Source organism: Bubalus bubalis, chromosome 12 (genome assembly GCF_019923935.1).
Source record: "Bubalus bubalis isolate 160015118507 breed Murrah chromosome 12, NDDB_SH_1, whole genome shotgun sequence".
Classification (NCBI taxonomy): domain Eukaryota; kingdom Metazoa; phylum Chordata; class Mammalia; order Artiodactyla; family Bovidae; genus Bubalus; species Bubalus bubalis.
Window position 1 is genome coordinate 96,738,093 of NC_059168.1, and position 14,905 is coordinate 96,752,997.

The window sequence follows — 14,905 nt, forward strand, 5'->3', positions numbered from 1 at the left end:
ATTAGGTCCACGTGGTTCTCCACAGCGGCCCCTCTGCTGCTCAACCCCGTCAGGAGGCCATCACCCCACTGTGCTAAGGGCCACCCTCACACTGCCTCTTGCTTCTCAGTCTTGGGAATGCATCCTCCCTTCTCCCCAGAGGTATCCCAGCCTGGAGCCCCGTTACAGGGGATGCTGAGCTCCCCAGGCACCCCCTGTGCTGGGATAGGAACACAGAGCTGACTCAGATGTGGACAGTCAGAGGCTCATGGCCAGCAGAGGAGACGCGGCCCTAGCCTGGCACCCAGCGGGGCAGGCAGGACTTCAGGGATAGCGTCCTGCAAGAGGGCACGCTGAGCTGACCCCAGAGGGATGGTGGAGGGACGGGGGTGGACATAGGGTGAAGGTGGGGGCAGGGAGCACCCCTCCTTGGCAATTCCCGTCCGTTCCCTTTGGGTGCAGCTGTGACTCCAGCCTCGTGTCTCTCACTCCTGCCCAGTGCTCCCCAGGACTCTCATTTCCTGTAGTAATCCAGCCCTTGCAGGTCAGCATACCACATTTTCAGAACACAAGTTCACAGAACAGACACTGACATTTTGATGGAAACAGATGTCACCAGTGAGAAGGGCAATCTTCATCATATCTTTCCAGAACCTCCAGACACTATGATGGGCAGAAAGCCCAGTGAATGGCCAAACAGGGTTCCCAGCCCAGGAATGCAGCCAGGGCAGGTGACCACAGGGGCTTTGAGAGTTTGAGGGACAGGTAAAGTAGGCTGTGGTTCCCAGCATCTGACATGGGGTGGGCAGGATGTGGGCGGTGGCTTCATGACGAGGGGACTGACTACGGAGGGAAGTGTGGGTCCAGAGGACAGTGGTGGGTGTGACTTGGGGCTGTTGGCGCACATAGTCACCTCCTGGCCCGTAGGTCTGATGGAAAAGAGCTGGCCAAAGGCCAGCTAGACACTTGGCGAGTGTGTGGTATTATCAAAACCATGAAAGGCCCTGGTGTGGAAGAAGCAGGTTTGCTGTCAGAAATAGCAAGTATCCCTCACAGGAGGGCCAGAGATTAGAATCACTGCTTCCACCTATTGTGGCCCCCAACCGCCTGTCTGTGAGTGATCAGAAATGCTGCCAGTGCTGCGTGCCCACCGGCCTGCATCAGGAAGCAGCCAGGGTCAGAGTGCCACGTGAGGTGAGCCTTGACTTCCAGCCACGGTGGGTGGACGGTGGCAACTGCGGGGAAGGGAGCTTGGCCCTTCCCTTGGGTTCTGAGTGGGCCTTGTCCTGTCTCTTCTAGAAGGCATCGCAGCCTTTCAGGGATCATCTGTTCAGGGCTGTATTTTCCCAGCTGTGAATGGGCATGTGTGGCTGTGTCATTTCCGTCATGTCCGGCTCTTTGTGACCCCATAGACTGTAGCCCACCAGGCTCCTCCATCCATGGGATTCTCCAGGCAAAAATCCTGGAGTGGGTTGCCATTTCCTTCTCCATGCATGTAGAATGCGTGTAGGTGCTCAGATTTCCTTAGTATATTTGTGTATATGACATACTGCGTAAGGTGATGGTGGGCTCCCTGCTCCTTCCTGGGGAGGTGTCACACTGTCCCCAGTGCTTAGCTGGGTCTCCAGGCAGGGAGGCAGGTCCCCGGGGCCTCTGTGATGCAAGGTCTCTGACCACAGATGTCTCTGTCCGAGCCCCGTGGCCCACGCAGCCCTCCCAGGAAAGGAGGGGGTGTCCCGTGCCGTAGTGGGGCCGGCCGTGCTAGTTCCTTTTCATACGTCCCAGAGAAGGTCCATTTTTTCCCTCCCCAGAAATGATGAAAGTAGCTTAAAATGAGACATTTGGCTCATCTTGTTGATCAGAGAGGATTTGTCCCAGAATTCTTTTCTTACTTCCTTTTCTTCTTTCTCCTTCTGCGACTCTCTATTTCTTAGGACTAAAAAAAAAGAAAAACCGTTGTCCACCAGCAGTGTCCCAGAGAAGGCCCCCCTGCCCCGAGATGACAGGGAAAGTGGAAACCTTCATTCCCAGGGAACGAACTCATCACTCCACATCTTTCCGTAACCACAACTCACCAGAAAACCATGAGGCCCCCACGCCGTGCCTGTGGCTGGGACTAGCGAGGCCAGTTTGGCCCCTGCTCGGGGCTGATGGGGACGCTGGACCCCGGGAGAAGCCCCTGCCCATCTCCCAAGCCTGTGGCCGCCCAGCCTTCACGCTAGGAGCACCTGTGTCATGCTCTGTCCAGGGTGACCTGTTTCCCTGGGTGCCAGGGTTTCCACATGGACGTAGGAATCCCTCATCCCGGGAGAAGAGGGGCAGCCCCAGGTCGTGACTTGGTGGCGATGATGACCTGGGGACACTGTGGATCCAGGGCCGTGGGAAAGGACCTGAACCCCTGACCCCTGCCTTCCCTGTTTTCTCTTCTGGGGGCCCATTCCCACCGCTTCTGTGTCCTCTGAACACTGAGCAGACAGTTGAGCCTCCATCCAGCCCTAAAAGACCAGGAGCCAGCAGTGGTGGCCGCATGGGCCCACCTGCCGAGCTCACATGGACAGCTCACACCAACTCCTACACAGGCCGCACTGCCCTCCTTTTAAACCCAAGCACACCCAAGGTCATGGCCAGGGTTCAACCCAGTCTTTTTGACTCCAGAACCACTCTTTCTCCCCGAACCTGGACCTTTCCTGTGAGCCTGACAGCCTGGCTGCGATCAGGACTCGGCCACGAGGGCACCTCATGAACACACTCACTGCCCGCCTCCACCCCGAGCCCCCAGCCTTGTCCCTTCCACCCTGTGAGCCTCTGTCCTGCTCCCAGCCCCTCAGTGGCTCCCCCCACTCACAGCTGGGACCCTGGGTGGGCTCTGGACCGTCCTTGCTCTCACAGTTCCTGTCTGTACTTCCCTCTGGGTGTCTGCCTCGCTCACCAGGTGTGTGTCCTGGGAGCACGGATGGTACCTGGGCACACATCGCCCTTGGGCCCCACTCACCTGTGCACGTGTCAGCCGGCTCCAGCCCCTGACCGCCCTATACTGTCCGTGTCAATAGCTCAAGTTACTGAATGTCAGTGAATCTGCAATGCCATTTATTTTCGCTTTTTTCCCCCCCTTTTCTTTTGCAGCCATGGATGGTGTGCCTTTTATGATTTCAGAGAAGTTTTCTTGTGTTCCAGAAAGTGTAAGTTTCTTGCATGATTGCCCTCCCCCTCAGCTCCCTCCACCCCTAGCCTAAGCCCTTCTCTTCACAGCACTGCAGGGCCATCTTGGCAGCCCCCAAACCCCTCCCCTGCCAGAATCATCCATCGCTACCTTTGTGCCCCACCCCCCACCACCGGAAGCTCAAGAGCAGGATTCTGTAGCTGTACCTAGAAGGTTCTTGATAAGTGAGAGAAAAGAAGGGATAAGGGTGGGGAGGGAGCAAGAAAGACGGACAGACATACTCAGACGCAACCACAGGCCGAGGCTTCTTGATTCAGATGTGATGGTAAATTGTTCTGAACCTCGCTGGCTGTAAATGTTCCTGGTTTCCAAGCTCACCTTGTTAATTTCTGCTGTTTTTTATTTAACATTGACAACGTTCAGCAGAAAGCAAGCTGCTAACCCTTTCCCATTGTCATTGCCGCATCCTGTGATGACCACATTCTCCGCTCTGAGTCACAGGCGTCTGAATGGCAGGGCTGGGCCTGCTCACGCAGGCTGCTGCTCGGCAGCTGTGGGTCCATCGCCCATGGCAGGCCAGCCCAGACCCCACGGTACACGAGAGGGAACCGAGGCCAGGCTGGGCCCCCAAGCCGTCTTTAGTGACAGAGGGACGAGTGAACTAGCCAGGCCTGAAGGCCGGACCCCACACCTTGAGAGGCATGCATGGCCTTGCAGGGCCCATCTGGCACCCCTGTGCCCTGTCTCTGGCAGTGCCTGCACCCCTCAGCGGTGCAGGCCTGGTCTGCGGGCTCAGTAGACTTGTTTCTGGATTTTTTTCAAATCCTTGCTGCAGAAGTTTGCTCTTGAGTAGTTAATAAACATGACAGCCCTGATTTGGGCACCAGCTCAGAGTCCTTCAAGCAAAAGTGTTTTTCTTGGATCCAGCTTAAAACCACCCAGCTTGCGATCTGACCTGCCCTGGAGTTTCCATTTTCATGAAATATAATAGGCCTCCTCTGAACCCTTCTGGTAAGCAGCTTAATCTTGGAAAAAAAAAAAGAAAAAAACACGCCCGTGATGTTGACACGCGGAGCCTGTGTAACTTCAGCCGACCACTCACTCCACTTGGCTGTGTTGCCATGGAGACGCTGGCGCCTCTCCCGCCCGCGCCATTGGAGAGGCCATTCTGTCCTGCGCTGCGGCTCCAAGCGGGCAAGTTTAGTGGGGCAGTTAGAGCCTAATGATACAACAGCTGGACCACCGCTGGATCCCGGGCCGCGGGGGCAGGCGGCCCCATGCTCACGCCGCGCGGGCTGGCAGCAGGAGAAAGCCAAACTGTTTTGTGGCTGCGGGCAGCGCAGCTCCAGAAGCCGAGAGCCTAATTCAGTGGCCCCGTCCCAAGTCCGGGCTCTGCCGACTCAGCGAGTGCTCAGGCAGGTGGCCACGGGCCAAGTCCAGTGCTTCCCCTCGCTTCTCTCTCTAATCTCCCGGCAGCCCGGCCTGGCCAGGAGGGGCTCACCCGCCAATGCTTTGTAACCGGAGAGGAGGTTGATGGAGGGATTAACCTGTCCTGCTACATCCCACCTAGAGGCAGGCGGAGGCACTGAGTCCCGTCAGAATCCAGGTCCTGGGGCTCAGAGCCGGCCTTCAGGGAATCCCCCCACTGGCTCAGCTCAGACTCCAGCTCTTGCCCCCTGCCTCTGGGCTGCAATTCAAAACCACAAAGGCCTCTGGGGGTTTTATCCGACTCTCACCTGTTCACCCCCAGCTGCTAGCCCTGGGGGGCTGCCTTGGGAATATAGACCATGGGGATCCCAGAGGAGACCCTGGCCAGGGACCTTGGAGACAGGGCTCCCTCTGCCCCTCACCGGGTGCTTCAGCCCAGGCTTCTCTGGGCCTCCAGCTGACTCTCGTTGCCCTGTGGTTTAATTTTTCATGCTGGCTGTGGAAAAGCCAGTGTTTTCAAAGAAGAAAGGTCCCCATCTCTATGAAGTTTTAGAAACAAACACCCCATTAAAATGGTGTTATTATTTTCCACCACTCTTTGATTTCTCAAACGACCATTGGTGGGCAGTTGGTTAGTTCATTCACCTGGCATTTTAAATGACCTAGAATTCCTTCCACCCTCTTCCCTGATGCTAAGGAGTCCCAGGCAAGAGATGGGCTGCCTGCCTCCCCAGAGTTCCTCAGACCTGTTCCAACACACAGGCGGGGGTGGTCAGGGCAGTGTAGTGAAGCCGTGGGCACCTGCATCCCCCTGGCTGCAGAAAGAGCATACTGGCCTTTCTGGGGCGGGTGGCGGTGGCGGAGGGGGGGGCGGTCAGAGAGAGACGAGAGGCAGAAGTGACTGGTGACAGTGATGGTCTTTCAGGAGAGCTGTGACCGCCCCCAACCTGGGCGCCTAAGCAGGAGTCCCCACCAGAAGGGACCCAGTGGCAGCCAGGTTTTCTGAGTCTGCTCCCGCAGCACTGTGGAGTCACACTGATGGTTTCTGTGGCAGAGGAGTGGAGAAAACACCAGATCGCAGTGGGGTTTGAAGTGTCGCAATTGTGAAGAAGAGCAAATGTGAAGCAGCACTTTTTCCAGCCACGTAAGAGGATGACTTGATGTATTTTCAGATGCAGCCCTTTGATCTCCTGGGAATCACCATCAAATCTCTGGCAGAAATTGAAAAAGAGGTAAGCAAGCTCCCCAGGATGGGGCAGGTGGGGCCTGGGTCCTCGCTGGCTGGCCCGGCGTCTCCCTTCCACATTAAGGGTGTGTTCCAGGCACAAGAAGGGACCTCAGCATGGGGCAGCCCTCTGAGAAAGACGCTTTCACTCAAGTTTACTTCTTAGAAAAAGAAGCTCTCTTTTTAATGTGTGTATTACTTAAAGTAATAAGACAGAAGGTTTTACATGATAACACGGAACGGGCAACGCTGCTTCATTTTGTTAAAAGTCTCAGCTTAAAGAAGGCAGAGGCTGGGGCCAGGGCGCGGAGTTAGCTCTTTATCCTTCAGCTTTATTATTTGCCTCCAGTAGGGGTTTGAGGAAATGTCTGAGCCATTTCATGATTTAGGGGAAGGATCAGGACACATTCCATTGTGCTTGATAAAGCCAAACCCCACTTGGCAGCCTGGTTAGAAAGAGTTTGGATGTTTTCCTAATAAAAAGAGATCCCAGGATTTGGAAGCACATGTGACGCCTCTGAGGACAGAGAGTGGCGATAACAGAACAAAACCGGGGGTCAGCTCTCCCGGTGGTCTCCCCACTTCCGTCAGACAGCGCCGGCGTGTGTGTCGTCTTCCGTGTGGAGACGGCTGTTAAGGGTCACATGCTTGCAGCCGGCTCTCCTCGGAGAGGGACATCCGTCTCAGAGATGGAAATGGAAGAACCATTTCAATATTCTCAGCTCCTCTGGGTGTTCTCTTGTGTACCCAGCTAGCAGAAGCAGGTTGCATTATTGAAAGATGGCTGAAATCAAGGAAAATTGAATCAATATAGTACAACAAATTTCTAAACCTGTCACAGCAAAAACAAGACAAAAAAGTCCCCCTTTGTCTTGGATTTTCAGTAAATCATAAAACCCCAAGCTGACTGTCATCTATAGATTTTAAGAGGGGTAGAACAATGACCGGCTGCCACATCAGAAAAACACCGGTGGGTTGGAGCCCCAGGTCAGCCCTGGCTCAAAGTGAGGTGACGCCCCCCCCCCAGACTGCCTTTGTGTGGGGTCCCCACAGGGTGGCGCCGGTGAGCGTGTCCACACGGCCTTTGCAGAGACCTGCAATGGCACCCCACTCCAGTACTCTTGCCTGGAGAATCCCATGGATGGAGGAGCCTGGTGGGCTGCGGTCCATGGGGTCACTGGGAGTCAGACACGACTGAGTGACTTCACTTTCACTTTTCACTTTCATGCATTGGAGAAGGAAATGGCAACCCACTCCAGTGTTCTTGCCTGGAGAATCCCAGGGACGGGGGAGCCTGGTGGGCTGCCGTCTCTGGGGTCGCACAGAGTCCAACATGACTGAAGCAACTTAGCAGCAGCAGCAGCAGCAGCAACAGCTCTGGCCGCAGGCTGTGAAGCAAGGAGCAGCCTGTGACCTTTCAGGATGGACAAGGTTGCACAGACTTTAAGGGGTGGGGGGGGCCAGGGGTATGCCCCTTCTCTGCTTAAAGCTTGGATAACAGGAAAACCTGTCTCATGAACACTAAAGGGACAGGTGTGAAAAACACCATAGACAGCAAGTGACCATCACTGTGGGTTGGTGGGGGTAGGTGGCCAGTGCCGGAGACAGGGCAGCTGTGAACGTCACCCCTTCTCTCCCCACCCATCCTCCTGGGCTGTAGCCAGAGCCCTGTTTATTTAAGCACCTGCTACATGGGCCTGGACTTTACCTCCATTATCACCGATTCTCACCCCAGGCTGACCAGGTGACAACATTCCTCCCCATCTCGTGGGTCAGAACTTGAGGTTCAGAGAGGCGAAGTTATCTGCTCAAGACAAGATGGAGAGCTAGCGCGTCATACTCCAGACGCCCTCCGTTATGACGTAAAGTCCATGGCCCCCTGTCCTCGGGCTGGTGAGGACAGTGGTACTAGGGAGGCCCATCAACCTGGGTCCTGACCCCACCTGGGCCTTCAGGTGACCAGGACAGGGTGAAATAGGAGAGAGCCCAGTGGTAGAGCCAGTGCCCGTGGTGGAAACCACCATCAATTCTCTTAACTCTCTTCCCACGGAAGGGCCAAAAATGTGTTTGTTTAGAGTACGGTGTGCTGATGTCGGGCGCTCTGAGCAGAGCTTGGCGGGGGTAGCATCCTCAGATTTTCCATGTAACCTTTCTGAGCCTCAGTTTCCTCTTCTGTAAAACCAGGAGAGTATTAATAATGAAAACGCTCTGTAGCATTTGTGGGTGTCGCTGAGACAGTCACGGAAATGGCCCAGAGCAGCACTTGCCGTGGCAGCTGCCCAGTTAGGTATCAGTTCAGTTCAGTCACTCAGTCGTGTTCACCTCTCTGCGAGCCCATGGACTGTGGCATGCCAAGTCCCCCTGTCCTTCACCAACTCCCAGAGATTACTCAAAGTCATGTCCATGGAGTTGGTGATGGACCAACCATCTCATCCTCTTTTGTCCCCTTTTCCTCCCACCTTTAATCTTTCCCAGCATCAGGGTCTTTTCAAATGAGTCCATTCTTACATCAGGTGGCCAAAGTATTGGAGTTTCAGCTTTAGCATCAGTCCTTCCAATGAATATTCAGGATTGATTTCCTTTAGGATGGACTGGTTGGATCTCCTTGCAGTCCAAGGGACTCTCAAGAGTCTTCTCCAACACCACAATTCAAAAGCATCAACTCTTTGGCGCTCAGCCTTCTTTATAGTCCAACTCTCACATCCATGCATGACCACTGGAAAAACCATAGCCTTGACTAGACAGACGTTTGTTGGCAAAGTAATGTCTCTGCTTTTTAATATGCTGTCTCGGTTGGTCGTAACTTTGCTTCCCAGGAGCAAGCGTCTCTCAATGAGGTATAGCAAGTGTCATGATTGTGGGCGGTGTGTTTTCTATTTATCTTTGGCTGCGCTGGGTCTTCATTGCTGCACATGGGCTTTCTCGAGTTGCGGCGGACCAGGGCTCCTCTCTCGCTGTGGTGCGCGGGCTTGTTATCGCGGCGGCTCCTCTTGTTTCGGAGCTCGGGCTCTAGGGCGCGTGGGCTTCAGTAGTTGTGGCACACAGGCTTAGTTGCCCCGAGGCACATGGAACCCTTCAGGACCAGGGATCAAACCCACGGCCCCTGCATTGGTAGGCGGACCACCAGGCAAGTCCAGTCATGTCGTGGTCACTGTCACCACCATCCCCCTGGTCCACAGGAAGCGGGGCGAGCTGGTGCAAGTCCGCCCCGTTGCAGCCTGACGCTCTGCCCTCTGTGGCAGAGCAGAGAGAGCCAGTGGACCCCGCCCGGCTTCCTTCCTTGCTTTCAGTGATGGGTTAAAAGCACACGCTGTGTTCTCTGTTGAAGGAGATTAAAGTGGAGTTAGAGAAAATGTAGGGAAATGGGGAGAGGTTAGACATGCTAAATAGGCTGGGAAACCATCGCAGACATCCCCACTGTCAGGGAGGCCGTGAGGGTTTTCATTTAATCTGAGGATTTAGAAGTTACTTCCACCAGCCATCCACGTGCACGTAATGGTGATTAGCATGTTGACATCCACACACTCCCGCAACAACATCGGCGAGCATTCTCCATAAATAAACTGGAGAACTAGCCCCTCTCAGCCTCTGAACTCAGCATAGCTCCTGGAGTTGGAGGCAGAGGAGGAGCTGAGCCCACAGCTCCCTGCCCCCCTGGCCCCGCCCTCGGCCTCCGTGGGCTGGCCCTGAGCACCTGGGGGTCCCCTTGCTCAGGGTGATTTTGCCCCTTTTCACTTGCACCCAGTCTGTCTGTTGTTTGGGGGTGAAGGGCATTGCTTGGGGAAGAGCCTGGGAGCAGCAGGAGCTCGGCTGGGGGCTTGCTTTGCTCTTGTTTACAGCATCAAGCCCAACGCCTTCCCCCAAGATCAGGAGACTGCCTTTGGGTTCAGGGCTGACTGTGACCTGCACCATCCCCTTGCCCATCCTGAACAACGCCCACCCCCCTCCCCCACCACCCAGATCTCGCCTGGGATTCGAAAACAGCAGGGAGAGCCTGGCGTCTGTGGGGGCTGCTTTGTAAGGGGCAGGCTCTCCCCTCCCTTATCCCTGCATGCCCCCGGGGGGAGGTGGTGTCAACCCAGCACACAGTGGTCCTGGCTGTAGAGGAAGTGGGAGTGCTCGCCCCAAGCAGCATGTCCAGGAGTGGCGTTGGCCTGTTTGCTCCCCTGCCGGCTTTGCTGTCCCCACCCCGCCCTGCCTGGGGGATGCTCTGTGACCATCATTTGGCCTCAGGAACAAGTCACCCCCGAACCAGCCTCATCGCTCTGTCGGTCTTGAGCTTCGTGATTTGGGGCCAGAGAGGACACCTGTCCCCAGGTGCCCCCCCACCCAGAGCAGGGACCCACCAGACCCCAGCCTGCCACTTCCAGGAGTAACAAGTGCAAGGAGACTGGGTGTCACCCCCCCAGCAGTGGGTGGCGTGCTCCTCCAGCTCCCCCACTGTGGAATCTGACCACCTCAAGGAGAGGGTGCCACCCGGCCCTGCCAGCAGGAAGGTGGCACAAGGCTCGCTGGCAGTGTGGACCAGAGCCATCTGCTGCTGTGTAGACACCGATGTTTGTAGACTGTGCAGACCACGGAGGAGACATGGCATAGTGGAGGGACACAGTTTTTGAGTCCAGCCCCTCTCCCCCAGATAGCACGCCAAATCCGCCACCTATGCTGACCCTGGAGCAGGTCCCCTGGCCTCCCCATCCTCAGGGTGGCGTGCAGGCCCCGGGATCCCACCGTGGCCATAGCGCCCACAGGACGCCCCCCACAGGTGCGGTGACACCAGGCTGCGTTTCACGAATGGCCCCCAAGGAAGATCACGATTATAAAGTCAGTGGCCATGCCACCCGCCACGTTTGGGGGGAATTCTTTAGGTGCTCACAGGTGGTGTGGGCTGTTGAAGTAAACGAAGCCGAGGTGAGTAAACCAGTCCTCACTTTTAAGGCTGTCACTCTCCAGGATCCAACAGCCACATCCCATGCCATCCACATCTACCCTCGGCTCGGGGCAGGGGCTTTGCCACGTAAATTACCCCTTAAGTCAGGAGAGCATGTTTTTGCTCACCCTCTCCGGGCCACAGGAGGTGACCAGGGAGCAGCCAGCAGCAGCTGTTGGGGCGGGCAGGGGGCGGGGGGGTTTGCAGTGATCCCTTCTGGCCCTGACCTGGCCCCGGTGCCCCAGGCAGCAGTCGTTGGGCTCTGCAGGAGGGCGGCAGGGGTCCCCGGAGGGCTGCATCCAGTGTGAAGCCCTTATCGTCCTCCCTGTTGCCCAGACAAAAGGTTCTCTCCGTTCAAGAGTCGAGAAAAGTGTAATTTCGCAGCCGACCCGGTGATGAAGCGTCTTCTCTCAGCGCCAGGAGATAGGCATATAAATATTCTCTGTCTCTGCCGCTCTTTATTTCCCTTGTAAGCAGGCGCCCCATCCCTCCCTCTGATGGATGCCCCTCACAGCCAGCCCGGGAGCTCCCCAGCTCCTCAGTTCGGCAGCAATTCTCCCGTCTCCTTGCCTCTCCCGTAGCCTGTTCATCCTACCCCCCCACCCCCAGCCCCACCTCCCTCACCCACCGCCCTGTCCCTTGTCTCCGGAGCAGTGGCCCAGAGACAGTGGCCTCGACCATAGATTCCATGCCGAGTGCACAACACCGCAAGCCTCTATAAATAGGAGCCAAGGGTTCCTGTGCCTGAAAGGGCAACCCGAGAGCCTCCCAGCCCCATACACAAAGACTTTCCCCACCATGGCTGCCACCCTCCCCTGGAAAAGACCACAGCATTCAACCCCCTTCGGTGGTCACCCCACTCAGAAACGTGGCGAGGAGCATCATCATTAGCCCAGCACACTCCCTGGTGGAGCAGACGGCCTCCATTTTCACTCGACTTTAAGGCTAAAAGACAAGGGAGAGTCTAATTAGTAAAGGGACGATCTGATATTAATCACTCCCTTAAAATTGACAAGGGAGGCAGTCCATTTAACCACTTAATGGCTACAGGTTTTTATGGGCTGCTGTTTGCAGACGTATTTAATGCTGAAGTTATAAATCCAAAGGAGCTTACAATTTTAATTTTATAAATATTTCCCTTGTTCTCATGTTTGTAGTCGGTCCTCCAGAGTCTAGTCACGTGGAATGTTCCTTAAATGAACATATTTGCTAACTGGCGTGATTTCAGTTTTTAAAACATTGGTTCCAGCAATTAGGCATTTTTTTTTTTTTCAGTTCCCAAATGACTAGAGAAATTCGTCTTGATTATAATTGCTCTTAGCCACGCATATCTAATTTGTGTCTTTTTAAGTGTTAATTAGTAAACAGTTTGAGCTGACATCTTTATGTGTTTGTGTGTTGAAAAATGGGGCTTATTGCTTATTTAGCTTGGGGCTGATTCCACTCGCATTGACGTCACGACATTGAGGTGAAATTAATGGAAATACATTTGGCATCATGAGGTAAAAAGAATTTTTGGAACCAACTTGTGGACGTCCACTTTGCATGGACTTCTGCAAGCGCTTCCGATATATGAGATTAGAGTGGATTTGGGAGCTGCATGTGCGGGGAGAAAGTGAGGCAGAAGATTTTTGTATCAGTAATGAAATGGCAGAGTCCCAATTTTATAAAAGCAAAATGTTCATATCCCAGTGCAATTGTTCATTCTTCCTACTTCTGGAAAGCTTTCATTGTGCATATTAATGTTAGAAGAATTTTGCAGAGGGCGAAGTCACAAAATGCGTGATCACTGTGCACCATCTAGTGGTCAGGTCTCAAACTGCAACAGGAAATAAGGTGTCCTTTATCCGTGCGAGTCAACGTTTTCATCCCCCAGCATCTTTTTTATCTTTTGTTTTCAGTCAGGAAGCTGATATGTTTGGGGAAAGAAATTCACCTACTTCATTTATTAAATGAAAGTTAGTTAATTAGATAGAAGTTAACCTTTCTTATCTATTGTTCTGCTCCCCCTTTTTTTATATTGTTTTCAAAGACCCAGTTGTTCAGTCATGCCACTGAATTCTTTTTTTTTTTTTTTAACTTTACAATATTGTATTGGTTTTGCCATATATCAACATGAATCCGCCACAGGTATACACTGAATTCTTACAAAGCTATCACACTAAGCTGAGATCATTTCAGCCAAAAACAAAGGAACCTAATGAATTAGTTTAATGGATAGCCATTCCAAAGGCATAAAAGAAGGGTTGTTATTGTCGTTCAGTCACTAACTCGAGTCCAGCTCTTTGCCACCCAGTGGACCACAGCAGTGCCTGGCCTCCCTGTCCCTCACCATTCCCTGGAGCTTGCCCAAGTTCGCGTCCATTGAATCAGTGATGCCATCCCACCATCTCATTTTCTGCCACCCTCTTCTCCTTTTGCCTTCAATCTTTCCCAGCATCAGGGTCTTTTCCAATTTGAAATGTGGGAAGTAGCTTGGGGACCTGCCTCTCATGGACTCTTCAGGAGTCTGACCACAGCTTGGGAACCACTGTTTGATGCCACAGACAAGACTAGTTCTCTCCCCATAAAGTGTGGCAGCCATCGTGGGCAGTTTATCATCTTCAGCATCTACCCTGCCAATCAGAATCAATTTTTTAACATTTAGTGTTCTCTTTCCAAGTGCAAAGGTCATACGTGTTTTTTAAAATGCAGACACAACAGAAACATGAAAAAGGTGCGAGTCCCCCATGGTCCACTCCTGGGGGAGAGATGCCCGCATCCAGCAAGCATCACGGGTGTCAGTACCGCACATACCGTTCCTGGGTCTTGCTTTCGCACCGACTAGTATATCTTGCACAACCTTCCATGTCATCACACACAGATCTGCCCCGTTCTTTTTAATGACTACATGTGGTTCCCTTTTATGATTGTGTCATAATTTATTTAAGCAATCCACTATTGATTAACTCTTGAGTTGTTTCCAAGTATTCGCTGTTCCACTGCTGCAGTATGTTTCCTTGTATGCGTCTTTGCTCTCCTGGGTCTTTCTTTAGAAGAATGCATGGTATTACCATTTTGCTTTCCAAAAAGAGAGGGCCCTTTTAAACCCCCCTGCCCCCCCGTCCTGTGGTGTGTGAGGGGGTACCTGTTTCCCACACCCTCTATAAGCATCACAGGTATTTAAAGGTGGACATCTTTTCATATATTTATCAGCCATTTGTATACTTCTTTTGTGAATCTATTCTGTGTGTGCCCTTTGCCCAGTTTTTTCTATTGGCTTATTTAGTTTTTTCATTCATTTGTGAGTTTTTTATGTTCTTTGTAACAACCTTCTTTCTGTCCTATGTTCAAACACACACACACACACACACACACACTTTAACCAGTGGCTTTTCACCTTGTTAAAGATGTGTTTTGCTATACAATAGTTTTTAATTTTTCATGGACAATCATGACTTTAATGTTTTGTTTTTGGTTTCATGTCATACTTAAGATTATAAAAAATACTATTTTCTCATACCCTTTTGTGTTTTAATATCTTACAGTATTAAACAGTTTTCAACTATTTGATCCATCTGAAGTTTATTAGAAAGTAAAAACTAGAACCAGCTTCATTTTATCCTAAACCGTTAACCAGTTTTCTTACCATTGTTTACTTTCTTCGGTAGTTTTAAGTGTTACTCTTATCGTATAGTTCCATCTGTAAGTGGACCAATGGACGTTTTTCTTGACACTCATCTCTGTTCTTTTTGTATGATTACCACACTGCCTTGACTCTGATAGCTTTATAATAAGCTTTAATATATGATAAGCTTAGTTCTTCCTTCTCCCCCCACCCCAGATTTTTCTAAGTATAGTCCCTTGATTATTCTTCTATCTGAACTTTAGACTCTTTTCAGGGGGAGAAACTCCACCCTAGATGTTTATTGTTGACTGCACCGAGCATGGAGGTTAATAGATGTTTGGTGAAGAGTCTCCCCCTGGGGATTTGTGTCTGTCGCTCAGCAGGGTAGAAGGGTGTTCTTTGCAGAGAGTCTGCACACTTCTTTGTAGGTTATTGCTGAGTGTTTGATGTTTTTGTGGTTCTCATGAGTAGAGTCTTTTTTTCCATTATATTTCCTGTCATTTTTTGTATCAAAGAGCTGTTGACATTTGTATTTTATTTTAGGGGCTGGCTCTCTCGCTAACTTCTACTTCTGATGGT

The 14,905-nt window shown here is 52.5% G+C and overlaps 1 protein-coding gene across 1 annotated transcript in view; it reads left to right on the plus strand.

The window, feature by feature from the left end:
• Nucleotides 1-14,905, plus strand: part of MVB12B (multivesicular body subunit 12B) — a 194,157-nt gene that overhangs the window by 163,073 nt on the left and 16,179 nt on the right. Inside the window, exons 8-9 of the mRNA XM_025261688.3 lie at nucleotides 3,103-3,158; nucleotides 5,740-5,799. Coding sequence (XP_025117473.1) covers nucleotides 3,103-3,158; nucleotides 5,740-5,799 — 116 coding nt within the window. The remainder of the gene's footprint in view (nucleotides 1-3,102; nucleotides 3,159-5,739; nucleotides 5,800-14,905) is intronic.